Source organism: Dendrobates tinctorius, unplaced genomic scaffold, assembly GCF_039654945.1.
Source record: "Dendrobates tinctorius isolate UK_male_01 unplaced genomic scaffold, ASM3965494v1 ptg000282l, whole genome shotgun sequence".
Taxonomy (NCBI): Eukaryota; Metazoa; Chordata; class Amphibia; order Anura; family Dendrobatidae; genus Dendrobates; species Dendrobates tinctorius.
Window position 1 is genome coordinate 1,024,469 of NW_027361949.1, and position 18,838 is coordinate 1,043,306.

Genomic DNA, 18,838 nt, shown 5'->3' on the forward strand with positions numbered 1-18,838 from the left:
GCCTGTCGTGTGGAGAGCAAACATGGCCCCATTGGGTCGCTGTGGAGGGCCAATCTATGTATCTCAGGCCCCAGACCCCTCACCGCCTCAGGAGTCGCACTGCCAGATGCGCGATTTCCTCATGGTCACTCGGATATTTTTCAGAAGTTGATAACTCGAAAGATGTGCTCATAATCCATGAACCTAGGATGGAGTCGGGGCGGCTGAGAGAGACAATGGATGTGTATTTCTGTGTCTAGCTGACAGGTATATTCTAATTGAAGCCCCCAGGCGCCTCCCTGCCCCATGCTGACGTGGCTCCTATTCAAACTTTGAAGTTCTGTTTTGGGCCTTATCTCATTGTCATACTAAAAGGCCTTGCTATTCAACACTGGAGCCCTAAATCCTGCTTTGCTCATCACACCTCCCTGCTTTAGAGGGCGCTAGGGGGTATCACATTCCTGTGTTCCCCCATGCGCCCTTCCGCACCCTCTCCTTGCCGGGACAACCCATCAGCGTTACTATGGTCCCTGCCTCTTTTGTGGCGAATGGTGAAGTGATACTGCTGGAGAGCGAGGCTCCAGCATAGCAACCTCCCATTCGTCCCAGAGACCGTGCGTAACCAGCTGAGGGGGTTGTGGTCTGTTTCCACGGTGAATTGGCATCTGTACAAGTATGGCTGCAGACGCTGCAGGGCCCACACAATTGCCAGACATTCCTTCTCCATCGTGGAATAGGCCACTTCTCTCAGCAGGAGCTTCCGGCTCAGGTACAGAACGGGGTGTTCATGGCCCATAGTGTCGACCTGGCTGAGCACAGCACCGAGGCCAAAGTCGCTGGCATCGGTCTGCACTACGAACGGCCGCGTGAAGTCGGCTGCCTGTAGTACAGGAGAGCTAGAAAGGGCGGTCTTGAGCACCTGGAAAGCTGTCTCGCAGGCGACTGTCCAGTCAACTACGACGGGCAGCCTCTTCTTGGTGAGGTCAGTCAGGGGCTTGGCCAGGGCACTATAGTGTGGAACAAACCTCCTATAGTACCTGGCAGTCCCCAAGAAGGACATCACCTGCTTCTTGGTCCTGGGGGTGGGCCAGGATGCGATGGCATCCACCTTCCCAGGCTCTGGCTTCAGAGCTCCCACACCTACCCGGTGTCCCAGGTAGTGGACCTTACTCATACCCAGCTGGCATTTTTCCGGTTATGTGGTCAAGCCTGCTCGCTGCATCCGTCCGAGCACCTGCGCCAGGTGCTCTAGGTGATCCTCCCAGGTGGGACTGAAGATGGCGATGTCATCTAGGTATGCGGTCGCATACCCTTCCAGTCCCTCGAGCAGCGTGTTGACCATCCTCTGAAAAGTGGCAGGGGCATTCTTCAAGCCGAGTGGCATCACCGTGGACTCGTACAGTCCGAATGAGGTGATAAAGGCAGAGCGTTCCCGTGCCCCAGCTGATCGAGCAGGTCATTGATGCGTGGCATTGGGTACGCATCGGTGACCATCACAGCGTTGAGCCCCCCGGTAGTCCACGCAGAACCGCGTAGTTCGGTCCTTTTTAGGGACGAGGACTACAGGCGAAGCCCACGCGCTGTTGGACACGTGGATGACCCCCAGCTTCAGCATCTCGTCTATCTCTTGGCGCATGTGCTGCTGCACCTCAAGAGAGACCCAATATGCTGAACGCCGGATCGGGGGGTGATTGCCGGTGTCCACGTCATGGACGGCTGTCTCAGTCCTTCCGGGCAGGCTGCTGAACAGCTCCCGAAAGGGTGTAGGGTGACCCCCAGCTGGGAACGTTGGTCCTCTGAGAGCTGGTGGCCAACCCCCACATCCTCGATGGATCCACCCACCTTGGCTTGGGTGAGCAGATCCAGGAGGGTTTCTACCTCTCCTTCCTCGGGAAGGTTGCACACTGGGTGGGCACAAGCCTCCCGCTCATGATGGGCCTTCATCATGTTCACGTGGAAGGCCTTCCTCCTTCCACGGGCGTGGTCCAGGGTGACCAGATAGGTGACAGCGTTGAGCCGCTGGTGCACGAGGTATGGACCCTCCCAGGCCGCCTGAAGCTTGTTTTGAGGTACGGGGACCAGTACCCACACCTTTTGACCCACCTGGTAGGTCCGTTCACAAGCATTCTTATCGTACCACCGCTTCTGGTCAGCCTGGGCTTGGGCCATATTGTCATGCACCAGCCGTGTCAAGGCCATCATTCTGGTCCGGAAGCGCACGACATACTCAATGACCGACACTCCAGGGGTGGCTAAATCCCCTTCCCATGCTTCCTTCACCAGAGCAAGAGGCCCCCGTACATGTCGCCCGTACAGCAGCTCAAAGGGGAAGAACCCCGTTGAGGCCTGTGGGACCTCCTTGTAGGCAAATAGCAGGTGTGGGAGATACCGCTCCCAGTCTCTCCCATGGGAGTCGACCAACATCTTCAGCATCTGCTTTAAGGTGCCATTGAACCGCTCACACAGGCCATTGGTCTGTAGGTGGTACGGGCTGGCTGCCAGATGTTGCACCTGTACCTGCTTACAGAGAGACTCCATCAGCTGTGACATGAACTGGGTCCCTCGGTTGGTGAGCATTTCCTGGGGAAACCCCACTCTGGAGAAAATCTCCAGTAAGGCAGTGGCCACTTTGTCAGCCCGAATGGACGACAAAGCTACCGCCTCCGGGTACCGGGTGGCATAGTCCACTACCGTTAGTATGAAGCATTTCCCGGAGCGGCTGGGAGTGGACAGAGGTCCAATGAGATCCACAGCCACCCTCGAGAAAGGCTCTTCGATGATGGGCAGAGTTACCAGTGGGGCTTTGGGGCGCCGCCCCGCCTTCCCCACCCTCTGACAGGTGTCACACGAACGGCAGTAGGTCCTCATTCCCGGCCAGTAGAAATGCTGAGCTAGTCTGGCCCTGGTTTTAGTGATCCCTAGGTGTCCGGGATTGGGAATCTCGTGTGTGATCCGCAACAATTCTTCCCTGAACGGATAGGGTACCACTAACTCTCGGTCCCTGGGCCATGCCTCCGGTGAACCCTGCTGGACCGTTACCCGGTACAGCCATCCCAGGTCCCAGACCACTCGCTCGCGGTCGGACTCCAGGGGAGGGTGCGCCGCCTGCTCCTTGAGAGCTTTCAGGCTAGCGTCAGCTTCCAACGCTGCTTGAAATCCCTGACTCGATGTGGCAAGAATTGACGAAACTGACACATCCTCTGTCAGCTCCTCGGGATCTGTCTCCTGGCCGCTGTCTGACTCGGCAGCCACTTGGTCGGAGAGGGGGAAACCGTCAGACCTCCGCGAGGCTCCTTGGACTCCGGCGCTCCTACTCCTGGTAACAGCGGCCACGACCGCTGAGACCACAGGTAGCGCCTGCTTCCCCTTGGCCCCCGACCAAGTCGCTGGGTCAGGCAGACTTCCATGGCCTCCTGACATCCCGGATGCGGGGGACTCCTGCCCTGGGGTCTTACCTGGTGGCTCCTCTCCCGGGACGCCCCCTCCCCCAATGGCCTGTTCCTCTTTCTGCAGAGGCCCTAGACTCAGCAGGCTGGATTCACTTAGGGGCCCTACACTGCCCATAGCAGCCCCTCCCTCCACTTCTGAGCTCTCCCCTGCAGGCTTCTCACCTGTCCTCACTGTGAGCCCTGTGTGTGAAGTGTCAGTGCATGGCTTACCACTGTTGGAGGCACATTTAACACATTAACTTTAGCATTCACAGTAGAGTCATGACATTCTTGGGGAGCCAGACTTGGGGGTTCAGTGGCCACATACTGAGACACTAGCCGCCCCAATTCGGCTCCAAGCAACACATTGGCAGGAATATTAGGTGTTACTCCCACCTCCACTGTTGGAGGCACATTCAACACATTAACATTAGAGTCATGACATTCTTGGGGAGCCAGACTTGGGGGTTCAGTGGCCACATACTGAGACACTAGCCGCCCCAAATCGGTCCCAAGCAACACATTGGCAGGAATATTTGGTGTTACTCCCACCTCCCGCATTCCCCTCCCGGCGCCCCAGTCCAAAAACACCTTGGCGACGGGCAGCGCCGGTTCAACACCTCCAATTCCGGAGATGGAAATGGTTTTCCCAGGCACCAAGTCCTGAGGGGACACCACCTCAGGACGTAACAGGGATTGTTCAGTGCCTGTGTCCCGCAGTCCCATGACCGCTGAGCGGCCGATGGTGATGGGTTGGTAATTGTCCAGGGACCTTCCACCACCCCCTCCCACACACAAAACAGTGGACGGTTTCTGGGACAGGGACGGGGCCTTCTGGCGCTGGGGACACGCAGCCTTAAAGTGTCCCGGCTGGTTGCAATGATGACAATGATGGGTTCTGCTCCTGGCTCGGAGAGGGCAGCAGGGGGTACACCCCTTGCACTCTGGGGGCTGGGGGGACAGGGGCAGGACTGGGCTTACCCCCTCTCCAGGTGCTGCTGGCAGGCTTCTTTGGCTCGGACGCCCTGTTGTTGGCATACTCGTCTGCCAGGGCGGCTGTAGCAGAAGCCCCCTTTGGTTTCCGGTCACGGTGGAACTGCTGGAGGTCCTCTGGGCAGTTCCACAAGAACTGCTCTGTGACTAACAGTTCCTGGACCTCCTGGCAGGTGGTGAGCTCAAGACCCGAGGTCCAGTGCTCCGCAGCTCTCAGCAGTGCCCGCATGTGGTCAGCCTCAAGCTGTGCCATAGCCGCTTGGAAAAGGGCCTCTGATCTGGACAGGCTGAGGCGGGCAGGTGGTGGGCAGTCCACTGCGGGACTGAGCACGGGGGTCTGGCTCCTTGGGGAGCCCTGGCTGAGCTCCCCTTCGCCTTCATTGGAATTGTCCACCACCTCCTCATAGACCATAGCATTGGCCTCCCCCTTTGCCTTACTCCTGGTGCCTTCCGCCATCTTGGGAACCTGTGGTTACTGACACAGCTGCAACCCTGACCTCGCACACAACTTATTATATTTGCACTCTGACCATCTAGTGCTGGGCTGACCTTAAGACCCCAGCAGTGAAAGTTACCGCTGGTAGTCTCTAGTGTCTGGGAGTAGGGGTCCCACGCACACTATTACTCTGATCCCACCACTGCCACTGTGGAGGAAACAGGACCCGTTCCTCCCACGTCACCAGTGTGACGTAACTACACAGGCACAGCTCTCCGATGCTCCCTTTGTCTCTCAGGTGAGTAAGGGAACTGCACCTAGAGCAAATGGCCGCCGGGGAGGATGTCCTGTTACCCGCTGGGTATTCTAAGATTAATCTCTAATCAGAGTAAAAGCATCAGCCCAAGATTAATTTTATGGTTTAATTGCCTTAAGGGCGCACTAGATAATTACAGAAATATACAGTAAGCTATACAATGGAATTACAGTGGATTTGCAGTCAGAGTAAAATATAACAATAAGAGTACAAGAATTAGAGATATTAAGCTGGAGGTCAATTTACCAGATTGTAGGTTGCATGTGGGTGCCGGGAGCTCTGCAGTCCACAGGTACAAGAATCTATGGGCCTGTCACACTAAGCGATATCGCTGTGTCTGATGCTTACCTACGACCCGCTCCCCCGCTGCTTATCGCTGATCGCGCGAGAACAGGCTGGACTGTTTCTCGTCGTCAGCTTCCTGCTGGGCTTCCTGTGGAGAGACGAGCGTGGAGCCGGGTGGGAGGACGTCAGGATCGCCTCGTCTGACAGGTAAGCAGCGACCCCCGTCCCCAGCGATGTCGCTGGTGAGATCTGCCTGTGTGGCAGCTCACTAGCGACCACTTAGCGATGCACCAGCGATCCTGACCGCGTCATATCGCTGGTCGGGATCGCTGGTGCATCGCTAAGTGTGACAGTACCTTTAGTTGCCGGACAGACCCCAAAGCATGGGCCGCTGCTCCCCTTGGCAGATCTGTCCTCAGTTCCTTCTTAGATCATCATCGTCTGGTTCTCCTTTGAGAGAGAGACTCTCTGCCATGGGCTGCTAGTTCTTAAGCAGGCTAGGTCCCTCCCCCTGTGTCAGAGGGTGGGCTAATAATCTCCACCCTTTAGCTCCCTGCAGAACTTATTCCCAATATCTAAGAAAGGGGGTAACTTTCAACAGCATGATCGGATCAGGACATGAGAGGTACCAGTGAATGTGGTTTGTTTTGCCTGTCATGTGGAGAGCAAACATGGCCTCATTGGGTCGCTGTGGAGGGACAATCTATGCATCTCAGGCCCCAGAGCCCTCACCGCCTCATGAGTCGCACTGCCAGATGCGCAATTTCCTCAGGGTGACTCGGATATTTTTCATAAGTCCATAACTCGAAAGATGTGCTCATAATCCATGATCCTAGGATGGAGTCGGGGCGGCTGGGAGAGACAATGGATGTGTATTTCTGTGTCTAGCTGACAGGTATATTCTAATTGAAGCTCCCAGGCGCCTCCCTGCCCCATGCTGACGTGGCTCCTATTCAAGCTTTGAAGTTCTGTTTTGGGCCTATCTCATTATCATACTAAAGGCCTTGCTATTCAACACTGGAGTCCTAAATCCTGCTTTGTTCATCACAGGGAGGCTGTGTTGGAGGGTGACAGCCATGTTTTGGTGAGGCCCATGAAGGAAAAATTATGAGAGGTAAAGAGGTTGTGAATCACATGGAGCTTATTGCAGATGAGCGGACATTTCATAGTGACCCAGAGAGAGGGAGCCGGAGGTGGGCTTCAGGGGAACGGGTTTTATGTAGGAGAGATTGCAGTAGTTCACATTAGGTTGGGAGCGGAAGGAGGGGGAATCAATGGAAAGTATTAGCTGTGGGGGTCCAGGATGTCGCCAGTAGTGAGGAGAAGCAGAGAGAGCAGGTGGGAGGAGAGTGGCTGGCTTGTGTTGTGTTAGTAGGAGAGATCTGAGGTTGAGGAGCAGGTCTGCAGAAGAGGTCAGGCGGGAGGAGAGAGGCCGGCCTGTGTTATGCGATAGTAGGAGAGATCTGAGATTGAGGAGCAGGTCTGCACAAGAGGTCAGGCGGGAGGAGAGAGGCCGGCCTGTGTTATGTGTTAGTAGGAGAGATCGGAGGTTGAGGAGCAGGCCAGCAGGAGGTCAGGCCAGGAGAATGGCCGGCCTGTGTTATGTGTTTGTAGGAGAGATCGGAGGTTGAGGAGCAGGTCAGCAGAAGAGGTCAGGCGGGAGGAGAGCCACCGGCCTGTGTTATGTGTTAGTAGGAGAGAGCTGAGGTTGAGGAGCAGGTCTGCAGAAGAGGTCAGGCGGGAGGAGAAAGGCCGGCCTGTGTTATGTGTTAGTAGGAGAGATCGGAGGTTGAGGAGTAGGCCAGCAGGAGGTCAGGCCAGGAGAATGGCCGGCCTGTGTTATGTGTTTGTAAGAGAGATCGGAGGTTGAGGAGCAGGTCAGCAGAAGAGGTCAGGCAGGAGGAGAGCCGCCGGCCTGTGTTATGTGTTAGGCCTGTTTCACACTTCCGTTTTTGTGTCCGCCAAACGGATCCGTTTCCGTTTTTTTGACGGAAACTGATGCAAACGGATCCGTTTTTAAAAACCGGATCCGTTTTTTTGACGGATCCGCGGTAACCACTAATGGAAGTCTATGGGACAAAAAAAACGGATCCTGCAAAAAAATGGCGGATCCGTTTTTTTACGGAAACCAACGGATTTTGACGGATTTGAAAAAACGGAAGTGTGAAACAGGCCTTAGTAGGAGAGAGCTGAGGTTGAGGGGCTGGTCAGCAGAGCATGTCAGGTGGGAGAAGGAGAGTGGCTGGCCTGTGTTATGTCTTAGTAGGAGAGATCTGAGGTTGAGGAGCAGGTCAGGTGGGAGGTAAGAGGAAAGGTTAGATGACTGTTTGGTTAGAGGTGCTGGGGTTTGCGGATAGTGAAGAAGGATTAATGGAGTAATCATGGTGAGAGTAAAGGCCCCGTCACACATAGCGAGATCGTTAGCGAGACCACTGAAACGTCTCAGGTTGTGGGACGCAACAGCGACCTCGCCAGTGATCTCGCTACGTGTGACACATAGCGGCGATCGGCCCCCCACTGCGATATTGCTGATTGTGCTCGAATGTCCCGGGCCATTTTTTGATCGTTGGTGTCCCGCTGGCCAGCATGCATCGCTGTGTTTGACGCCATAACAACGACGATCGACCTCGTTGGCGACTCAGAACTCACATATATTGAGGTCTGAGTCGTCAGAATAGCTGCTGTGTGACAAGGTCCCAACGACCGCCGAGGTCATTATATGGATCGCCGTATCGTTGCTGCGTCGTTGAGGAGATCTGCCTGTTTGACAGCTTACTAGCGACCATGTAGCGACCATGTAGCGACGTACCATCGATCCTTACCAGGTCGTATCATTGTCGGGATCGCTGGAGCATCGCTATGTGTAACGGTACCCTAAGTCTGGGGAAAAGAAAAAACGAGTGACATTTAATAACAGTGGTTTCTTGCACCTTCTGGGTCATTTCTGGAGCCAGACCGCGGTCAGTCAGACCCGGGACTCTGAATTTATAACGATTTAAGTGCCCATGAGATCGTCCCGCTGTGAACAGCAGCGAGGAGCCGCAAGCAGACAGCTCACAGAAACACCGAAGGGAGGATTAGCGCTTAGGATTAACGCTTTATAGTATGGGGCCCCCAGTCTGGATGGGGCGCTTTATGGTACGGGGCCCCTGTCTGGATGTGGTGCCTTATAATATGGGGCCCCTGTCTGGATGGAACGCCTTATAGTATGGGGCCCCTGTCTGGATGGAATGCCGTATAGTATGGGGCCCCTGTCTGGATGGAATGCCTTATAGTATGGGGCCCCTGTCTGGATGGAATGCCGTATAGTATGGGGCCCCTGTCTGGATGGAATGCCTTATAGTATGGGGCCCCTGTCTGGATGTGGCGCTTTATAGTATGGGGTCACATGTCTGGATGGAATGCCTTATAGTATGGGGCCCCCAGTCTGGATGGGGCGCTTTATGGTACGGGGCCCCTGTCTGGATGTGGTGCCTTATAATATGGGGCCCCTGTCTGGATGGAACGCCTTATAGTATGGGGCCCCTGTCTGGATGGAACGCCTTATAGTATGGGGCCCCCTGTCTGGATGGAATGCCTTATAGTATGGGGCCCCTGTCTGGATGTGGCGCTTTATAGTATGGGGTCACATGTCTGGATGGAATGCCTTATAGTATGGGGGCCCTGTCTGGATGTGGCGCTTTATAGTATGGGGGCCCCCTGTCTGGATGGAATGCCTTATAGTATGGGGCCCCTGTCTGGATGGAACGCCTTATAGTATGGGGCCCCCTGTCTGGATGGAATGCCTTATAGTATGGGGCCCCTGTCTGGATGTGGCGCTTTATAGTATGGGGTCACATGTCTGGATGGAATGCCTTATAGTATGGGGGCCCTGTCTGGATGTGGCGCTTTATAGTATGGGGTCACATGTCTGGATGGAATGCCTTATAGTATGGGGGCCCTGTCTGGATGTGGCGCTTTATAGTATGGGGGCCCCCTGTCTGGACGGAGCGCTTTATAGTATGGGGCCCCTGTCTGGATGGGGCACTTTATAGTATGGGGCCCCTGTCTGGATGTGGCGCTTTATAGTATGGGGCCCCCTGTCTGGAGGTGGCGCTTTATAGTATGGGGCCCCCTGTCTGGAGGTGGCGCTTTATAGTATGGGGCCCCCTGTCTGGATGGAACGCTTTATAGTATGGGGCCCCCTGTCTGGATGTGGCGCTTTATAGTATGGGGCCCCTGTCTGGATGGAATGCCTTATAGTATAGGGCCCCCTGTCTGAATGTGGCGCTTTATACTATGAGGGGCCCCGTCTTGATGTGACGCTTTATAATATGGGGCCCCCTGTCTGGATGGAATGCCTTATAGTATGGGGCCGCCTGTCTGGATGGAACGCTTTATAGTATGGGGCCCCTGTCTGGATGGGATGCCTTATAGTATGGGGCCCCTGTCTGGATGGAAGGCTTTATAGTATGGGGCCCCTGTCTGTATGGAACGCCTTATAGTATGGGGCCCCTGTCTGGATGGAACGCTTTATAGTATGGGGCCCCCTGTCTTGATGTGGCGCTTTATAGTATGGGGGCCCCCTGTCTGTATGGAACGCTTTATAGTATGGGGCCCCTGTCTGGATGGAACGCCTTTTAGTATGGGGCCCCTGTCTGTATGGAACGCCTTATAGTATGGGGCCCCTGTCTGGATGGAACGCTTTATAGTATGGGGCCCCCTGTCTTGATGTGGCGCTTTATAGTATGGGGCCCCTGTCTGTATGGAACGCTTTATAGTATGGGGCCCCTGTCTGTATGGAACGCCTTATAGTATGGGGCCCCTGTCTGTATGGAACGCTTTATAGTATGGGGCCCCTGTCTGGATGGAAGGCTTTATAGTATGGGGCCCCTGTCTGTATGGAACGCCTTATAGTATGGGGCCCCAGTCTGGATGGAACGCCTTATAGTCTGGGGCACCTGTCTGGACGGAGCGCTTTATAGTATGGGGCCCCCTGTCTTGATGTGGCGCTTTATAGTATGGGGCCCCTGTCTGGATGTGGTGCCTTATAGTATGGGGCCCCTGTCTGGATGGAACGCTTTATAGTATGGGGCCCCTGTCTGGATGTGGTGCCTTTTAGTATGGGGCCCCTGTCTGGATGGAACGCTTTATAGTATGGGGCCCCTGTCTGGATGTGGTGCCTTATAGTATGGGGCCCCTGTCTGGACGGAGCGCTTTATAGTATGGGGCCCCTGTCTGGATGGAACGCCTTATAGTATGGGGCCCCTGTCTGGATGGAACGCTTTATAGTATGGGGCCCACTGTCTTGATGTGGCGCTTTATAGTATGGGGGCCCTGTCTGTATGGAACGCTTTATAGTATGGGGCCCCTGTCTGGATGGAACGACTTATAGTATGGGGCCCCTGTCTGTATGGAACGCTTTATAGTATGGGGCCCCTGTCTGGATGGAATGCCTTATAGTATGGGGCCCCAGTCTGGATGGAACGCCTTATAGTATGGGGCCCCTGTCTGTATGGAACGCCTTATAGTATGGGCCCCCCTGTCTGTAGATCTATGTGTTGCTTGCTCTGCTTGGTGTCTCCTGTCAAGAGGTGGTGATGATGATGATGATGATGATGGTGACTCCTCTTCCTCCTCCTCCATCAGGAAGTAAAAACTCTACCAGGAAGGAAAGAACGTGACTGCAGAATCAGATCTCTACCTGCGGACAATGCTGCTGTCCCGGTGCCGCCTGCTCCTACCCAGAGCCCAGGTAATAAGCCCCCCATACACCTCAGCATGGCCCCCAGCAGCACAGAGGATTTCAGGAGGGGTGCTAATCCCACAGGGGGTCACAGACTGAGGGTCACATAGTGTAGGGGGTCACAGACTGAGGGTCACATAGTGTGGGGGCGTCACAGACTGAGGGTCACATAGTGTAGGTGGTCACAGACTGAGGGTCACATAGTGTAGGGGGGTCACAGACTGAGAGTCACATAGTGTAGGTGGTCACAGACAGAGGGTCACATAGTGTGGGGGGTCACAGACTGAGGGTCACATAGTGTGGGGGGTCGCAGACTGAGGGTCACATAGTGTGGGGGGTCGCAGACTGAGGGTCACATAGTGTGGGGGGTCACAGACTGAGGGTGATATAGTGTAGGGAGTAACAGACTGAGGGTCACATAGTGTGGATGCGTCACAGACTGAGGGTCACATAGTGTGGGGGCGTCACAGACTGAGGGTCACATAGTGTGGATGCGTCACAGACTGAGGGTCACATAGTGTGGGGGCGTCACAGACTGAGGGTCACATAGTGTGGATGCGTCACAGACTGAGGGTCACATAGTGTGGATGCGTCACAGACTGAGGGTCACATAGTGTGGGGGCGTCACAGACTGAGGGTCACATAGTGTGGGGGGGTCAGGCCCCAGCAGCACAGAGGATTTCAGCAGCGCCCACTCTTGTGTTCCAGCTCTGCCCGCGTCTTCTCCGTTTTCTCTCGGACTCTCCGGTTCCGTTCCGTATAAAACATCTGGATCACTTGGTGCTGACGGTGCGGAGCCTGGAGGAGACGGTGGGCTTCTACGCCCGGGTGCTGGGGATGGACGTCGTCACCTTCAAGGTACGGACCCCAAACTCATCCTTGTGCCTTCACCCCTGCGAGTCCGGGGGCCGCTCCCCACACCCACCGAGTCCTCCGGGACCACCGAGTCCTCCGGGACCACCTGCCGCAAATCTGTATGGCGGCTTGAAAGGTTTACTGACAGAAAAATCTACTGACATGTATGGGGGCGTTACTGACAGGTGCGGGGCGTTACTGACGGGTGCGGGGCGTTACTGACAGGTGCGGGGCGTTACTGACGGGTACGGGGGCGTTACTGACAGGTGCGGGGCGTTACTGACGGGTACGGGGGCGTTACTGACGGGTACGAGGCGTTACTGACAGGTACGGGGCGTTACTGACGGGTATGGGATGTTACTGACGGGTGTGGGGCGTTACTGACGGGTACGGGGGCCTTACTGACCGGTGAAGGGTGTTAGTGACTGGTATGGGGCGTTCGGGAGTGAGGCGTTACGGACGGGTGCGGGGCGTTACTGACGGTTGAAGGGTGTTAGGCTGTGTGCACACGCTGCGGATTTTGCTGCGGTCCCGCATCAGTTTTTGCTGTGGTGTACAGTACAATGATTCCCTATGGGAATAAAAAACCGCAGTGCAGACGGTGCGGAATTTTCCGCGCGGATTATCTGCGGTTTTCAATCCGCAGAAAGAATTGACATGTCAATTCTTTCTGCGGATTCTCCTGCGGTTTACCATCGCCTCCATTGAGGAGATGAAAAACCGCAGGGCAAAACCGCAGAGCAATCCGCAGGTAAAACCGCAGGTATTTTGACCTGCGGTTTCACCTGCGGATTTTACAAAATCCGCGCGGATGAATCCGCACATAATCCGCAGCGTGTGCACACAGCCTTACTGACGGGTGAAGAGTGTTACTGACGGGTACGGAGCCTTACTGACGGGTGAAGAGCGTTACTGACAGGTGAAGAGCGTTACTGACGGGTGCGGGGCGTTACTGACGGGTGCGGGGCGTTACTGACGGGTGCGGGGCGTTACTGACGGGTACGGGGACGTTACTGACGGGTACGGGGACGTTACTGATGGGTACGGGGACGTTACTGACGGGTACGGAGCGTTACTGACGGGTGCGGGGCGTTACTGACGGGTGCGGGGCGTTACTGACGGGTGCGGGGCGTTACTGACGGGTGCGGGGCGTTACTGACGGGTGTGGGGCGTTACTGACGGGTGAAGAGCGTTACTGACGGGTGCGGGGCCTTACTGACGGGTGCGGGGCGTTACTGACGGGTGCGGGGCGTTACTGACGGGTGCGGGGCGTTACTGACGGGTGCGGGGCGTTACTGACGGGTGCGGGGCCTTACTGACGGGTGCGGGGCCTTACTGACGGGTGCGGGGCCTTACTGACGGGTGCGGGGCGTTACTGACGGGTGCGGGGCGTTACTGACGGGTACGGGGGCGTTACTGATGGGTACGAGGCATTACTGACAGGTACGGGGCGTTACTGACGGGTATGGGATGTTACTGACGGGTGTGGGGCGTTACTGACGGGTACGGGGGCGTTACTGACGGGTACGAGGCGTTACTGACAGGTACGGGGCGTTACTGACGGGTATGGGATGTTACTGACGGGTGCGGGGCCTTACTGACGGGTGCGGGGCCTTACTGACGGGTGCGGGGCGTTACTGACGGGTGCGGGGCGTTACTGACGGGTGCGGGGCGTTACTGACGGGTACGGGGGCGTTACTGATGGGTACGAGGCATTACTGACAGGTACGGGGCGTTACTGACGGGTATGGGATGTTACTGACGGGTACGGGGGCGTTACTGACGGGTACGGGGGCGTTACTGACGGGTACGAGGCGTTACTGACAGGTACGGGGCGTTACTGACGGGTATGGGATGTTACTGACGGGTGTGGGGCGTTACTGACGGGTACGGGGGCCTTACTGACCGGTGAAGGGTGTTAGTGACTGGTATGGGGCGTTCGGGAGTGAGGCGTTACGGACGGGTGCGGGGGCGTTACTGACGGTTGAAGGGTGTTAGGCTGTGTGCACACGCTGCGGATTTTGCTGCGGTCCCGCATCAGTTTCTGCTGCGGTGTACAGTACCATGATTCCCTATGGGAATCAAAAACCGCAGTGCAGACGGTGCGGAATTTTCCGCGCGGATTATCTGCGGTTTTCAATCCGCAGAAAGAATTGACATGTCAATTCTTTCTGCGGATTCTCCTGCGGTTTGCCATCTCCTCCATTGAGGAGATGAAAAACCGCAGGGCAAAACCGCAGAGCAATCCGCAGGTAAAACCGCAGGTATTTTGACCTGCGGTTTCACCTGCGGATTTTACAAAATCCGCGCGGATGAATCCGCACATAATCCGCAGCGTGTGCACACAGCCTTACTGACGGGTGAAGAGTGTTACTGACGGGTACGGAGCCTTACTGACGGGTGAAGAGCGTTACTGACGGGTGAAGAGCGTTACTGACGGGTGCGGGGCGTTACTGACGGGTGCGGGGCGTTACTGACGGGTGCGGGGCGTTACTGACGGGTACGGGGACGTTACTGACGGGTACGGGGACGTTACTGATGGGTACGGGGACGTTACTGACGGGTACGGAGCGTTACTGACGGGTGCGGGGCGTTACTGACGGGTGCGGGGCGTTACTGACGGGTGCGGGGCGTTACTGACGGGTGCGGGGCGTTACTGACGGGTGAAGAGCGTTACTGACGGGTGCGGGGCGTTACTGACGGGTGCGGGGCGTTACTGACGGGTGCGGGGCGTTACTGACGGGTGAAGAGCGTTACTGACGGGTGCGGGGCCTTACTGACGGGTGCGGGGCGTTACTGACGGGTGCGGGGCCTTACTGACGGGTGCGGGGCCTTACTGACGGGTGCGGGGCCTTACTGACGGGTGCGGGGCCTTACTGACGGGTGCGGGGCGTTACTGACGGGTGCGGGGCGTTACTGACGGGTGCGGGGCGTTACTGACGGGTGCGGGGCCTTACTGACGGGTGCGGGGCGTTACTGACGGGTGCGGGGCCTTACTGACGGGTGCGGGGCGTTACTGACGTGCGGGGCGTTACTGACGGGTGCGGGGCCTTACTGACGGGTGCGGGGCCTTACTGACGGGTGCGGGGCGTTACTGACGGGTGCGGGGCGTTACTGACGGGTGCGGGGCGTTACTGACGGGTGCGGGGCGTTACTGACGGGTGCGGGGCCTTACTGACGGGTGCGGGGCGTTACTGACGGGTGCGGGGCCTTACTGACGGGTGCGGGGCGTTACTGACGGGTGCGGGGCGTTACTGACGGGTACGGGGACGTTACTGACGGGTACGGGGACGTTACTGATGGGTACGGGGACGTTACTGACGGGTACGGAGCGTTACTGACGGGTGCGGGGCGTTACTGACGGGTGCGGGGCGTTACTGACGGGTGCGGGGCGTTACTGACGGGTGCGGGGCGTTACTGACGGGTGAAGAGCGTTACTGACGGGTGCGGGGCGTTACTGACGGGTGCGGGGCGTTACTGACGGGTGCGGGGCGTTACTGACGGGTGAAGAGCGTTACTGACGGGTGCGGGGCCTTACTGACGGGTGCGGGGCGTTACTGACGGGTGCGGGGCCTTACTGACGGGTGCGGGGCCTTACTGACGGGTGCGGGGCCTTACTGACGGGTGCGGGGCCTTACTGACGGGTGCGGGGCGTTACTGACGGGTGCGGGGCGTTACTGACGGGTGCGGGGCGTTACTGACGGGTGCGGGGCCTTACTGACGGGTGCGGGGCGTTACTGACGGGTGCGGGGCCTTACTGACGGGTGCGGGGCGTTACTGACGTGCGGGGCGTTACTGACGGGTGCGGGGCCTTACTGACGGGTGCGGGGCCTTACTGACGGGTGCGGGGCGTTACTGACGGGTGCGGGGCGTTACTGACGGGTGCGGGGCGTTACTGACGGGTGCGGGGCGTTACTGACGGGTGCGGGGCCTTACTGACGGGTGCGGGGCGTTACTGACGGGTGCGGGGCCTTACTGACGGGTGCGGGGCGTTACTGACGGGTGCGGGGCGTTACTGACGGGTGCGGGGCCTTACTGACGGGTGCGGGGCCTTACTGACGGGTGCGGGGCCTTACTGACGGGTGCGGGGCCTTACTGACGGGTGCGGGGCCTTACTGACGGGTGCGGGGCCTTACTGACGGGTGCGGGGCCTTACTGACGGGTGCGAGGCGTTACTTAGGCGCCGTCCTGTACTTCGGCTGACGCCGTGTCTTTCTCGCAGGGGGACAGGAAGGCGCTGACGTTCGGGATACAGAAGATTAATCTCCATGAGGCCGGGAACGAGTTTGAGCCCAAAGCAAAACACCCGAAGCCGGGCTCCGCCGACCTGTGTCTGATCACCGACACCCCGCTCACCACTGTCCTCCGACATCTGCAGGTTCGTCACCGGGTGACAGAGCAACAAAGGGTTAATGAGTGCAGACATCTCCGACCACAGCTGCGATTGTCCAGGACGCTCGCTGTTATCAGCCTCCTCCGCTATGGCGCCGGCCGCTCTTGTAGGGTCCTGTTCACACTGCAGCCTGTTTGTCACAGTGTATCAGTCTGGACAGTGCCCTGTGTCACCCCTAGTGGTCCTGATTCATGGAGAGCAGCCCTGGAGGGGCAGAGGGCCGAGAGGGTTAGTGCAATGGTCCCTGGTGGTCCGGAGCAGAAATCGCCCCCCCCCCCACCGCCCTCAGTTTAACCCCTTCTAGACTGTGTTGTATGTCATGTGACTGGCTGCAGCGCCCATGATCTCACGTTTCCTTCCCGTTGTCTGCAGATCTGCGGGGTCCACGTAGAGGAGGGTCCGGTGTCTCGGACCGGCGCGGTGGGGGAGATCCAGTCTGTGTATTTCCGGGATCCTGATCACAATCTTATAGAAGTGTCCAACTATACGGCCGACATCAAGAGACCCTGATACCTGCCAGGTGTTGTGAGGTCCCTGCCCCAGCCAGGGCCTCGCTCTCACTTCTCACAGCTGAGGGTTTGTTACAGTTGTATCCAGTCCAGCATGTTACCGTGTATCGGTGGTGGATACAGAGGATCGGACAAAATGTCAGCAGCAGCCTGAGAGACGGGTGGTCCCATTCACTGACGGCAAGCAGAGACCTTAAAAATGGTGGAAAACCGATGCACGAGGTGTAGAAAGTGACACTGCGTCCTCTGCCAGAGACTGGAGCGATCTATGTGCTGCAATCGTCAGGGGATGTTGGTCAGTGGGGGGCAGCACCTCGCTATCGCTCACTCTGGGGGGGATGCAGCAGCTCGCGCTCTCACTCTGGGGGGGATGCAGCAGCAGCTCGCGCTCTCACTCTGGGGGGGGATGCAGCAGCAGCTCGCGCTCACTCTGGGGGGGATGCAGCAGCAGCTTGCGCTCTCACTCTGGGGGGGGATGCAGCAGCAGCTCACGCTCTCACTCTGGGGGGGGATGCAGCAGCAGCTCGCGCTCTCACTCTGGGGGGGGGATGCAGCAGCAGCTCGCGCTCTCACTCTGGGGGGGGGATGCAGCAGCAGCTCGCGCTCTCACTCTGGGGGGGGGATGCAGCAGCAGCTCGCGCTCTCACTCTGGGGGGGGGATGCAGCAGCAGCTCGCGCTCTCACTCTGGGGGGGGGATGCAGCAACAGCTCGCGCTCTCACTCTGGGGGGGGGGGATGCAGCAGCAGCTCGCGCTCTCACTCTGGGGGGGGATGCAGCAGCAGCTCGCGCTCTCACTCTGGGGGGGGGATGCAGCAGCAGCTCGCGCTCTCACTCTAGGGGGGGGATGCAGCAGCTCGCGCTCTCACTCTGGGGGGGGGATGCAGCAGCTCGCGCTCTCACTCTGGGGGGGGATGCAGCAGCTCGCGCTCTCACTCTAGGGGGGGATGCAGCAGTTCGCGCTCTCACTCTGGGGGGGGATGCAGCAGTTCGCGCTCTCACTCTGGGGGGGGATGCAGCAGTTCGCGCTCTCACTCTGGGGGGGGATGCAGCAGTTCGCGCTCTCACTCTGGGGGGATGCAGCAGCTCGCGCTCTCACTCTGGGGGGGATGCAGCAGCTCGCGCTCTCACTCTGGGGGGGATGCAGCAGCTCGCGCTCTCACTCTGGGGGGGATGCAGCAGCTCGCGCTCTCACTCTGGGGGGGATGCAGCAGCTCGCGCTCTCACTCTGGGGGGGATGCAGCAGCTCGCGCTCTCACTCTGGGGGGGATGCAGCAGCTCGCGCTCTCACTCTGGGGGGGGGATGCAGCAGCTCGCGCTCTCACTCTGGGGGGGGGATGCAGCAGCTCGCGCTCTCACTCTGGGGGGGGGATGCAGCAGCTCGCGCTCTCACTCTGGGGGGGGATGCAGCAGCTCGCGCTCTCACTCTGGGGGGGGATGCAGCAGCTCGCGCTCTCACTCTGGGGGGGGATGCAGCAGCTCGCGCTCTCACTCTGGGGGGGGATGCAGCAGCTCGCGCTCTCACTCTGGGGGGGGATGCAGCAGCAGCTCGCTCTCTCGGGGATGCAGCAGCTCGCTCTCACTCGGGGGGGGGGGGGGGGAAATGCAGCAGCTCGCGCTCTCACTCTGGGGGGGATGCAGCAGCTCGCGCTCTCACTCTGGGGGGGATGCAGCAGCTCGCACTCTCACTCTGGGGGGGATGCAGCAGCTCGCGCTCTCACTCTGGGGGGGATGCAGCAGCAGCAGCTCGTGCTCTCACTCTGGGGGGGGATGCAGCAGCTCACGCTCTCACTCTGGGGGGGATGCAGCAGCTCGCGCTCTCACTCTGGGGGGGGCAGCAGCTCGCTCTCTCACTCTGGGGGGGATGCAGCAGCTCGCGCTCTCACTCTGGGGGGGGGGGATGCAGCAGCAGCTCGTGCTC

At 58.2% G+C, this 18,838-nt stretch overlaps 1 protein-coding gene across 1 annotated transcript; it reads left to right on the forward strand.

Moving 5' to 3' along the window:
- Positions 1-661: 661 nt before the first annotated feature.
- On the forward strand, positions 662-17,298 carry GLOD5 (glyoxalase domain containing 5). The gene is made up of 5 exons (XM_073559932.1): positions 662-748; positions 11,066-11,171; positions 11,871-12,020; positions 16,240-16,395; positions 16,783-17,298. Exons 2-5 carry the CDS (start codon positions 11,130-11,132, stop codon positions 16,918-16,920), a joined length of 486 nt encoding a protein of 161 aa, XP_073416033.1. The 5' UTR covers positions 662-748; positions 11,066-11,129; the 3' UTR covers positions 16,921-17,298.
- Positions 17,299-18,838: the final 1,540 nt, after the last annotated feature.

Bases quoted from the DNA above. Each gene is read 5' to 3' on its own strand.
- GLOD5 (XM_073559932.1), top strand. From the start codon at position 11,130: ATGCTGCTGTCCCGGTGCCGCCTGCTCCTACCCAGAGCCCAG. The intron at 11,172-11,870 runs GTAATAAGCCCC...CTTGTGTTCCAG, and splicing joins TGCTCCTACCCAGAGCCCAG to CTCTGCCCGCGTCTTCTCCG. The intron at 16,396-16,782 runs GTTCGTCACCGG...CGTTGTCTGCAG, and splicing joins CTGTCCTCCGACATCTGCAG to ATCTGCGGGGTCCACGTAGA.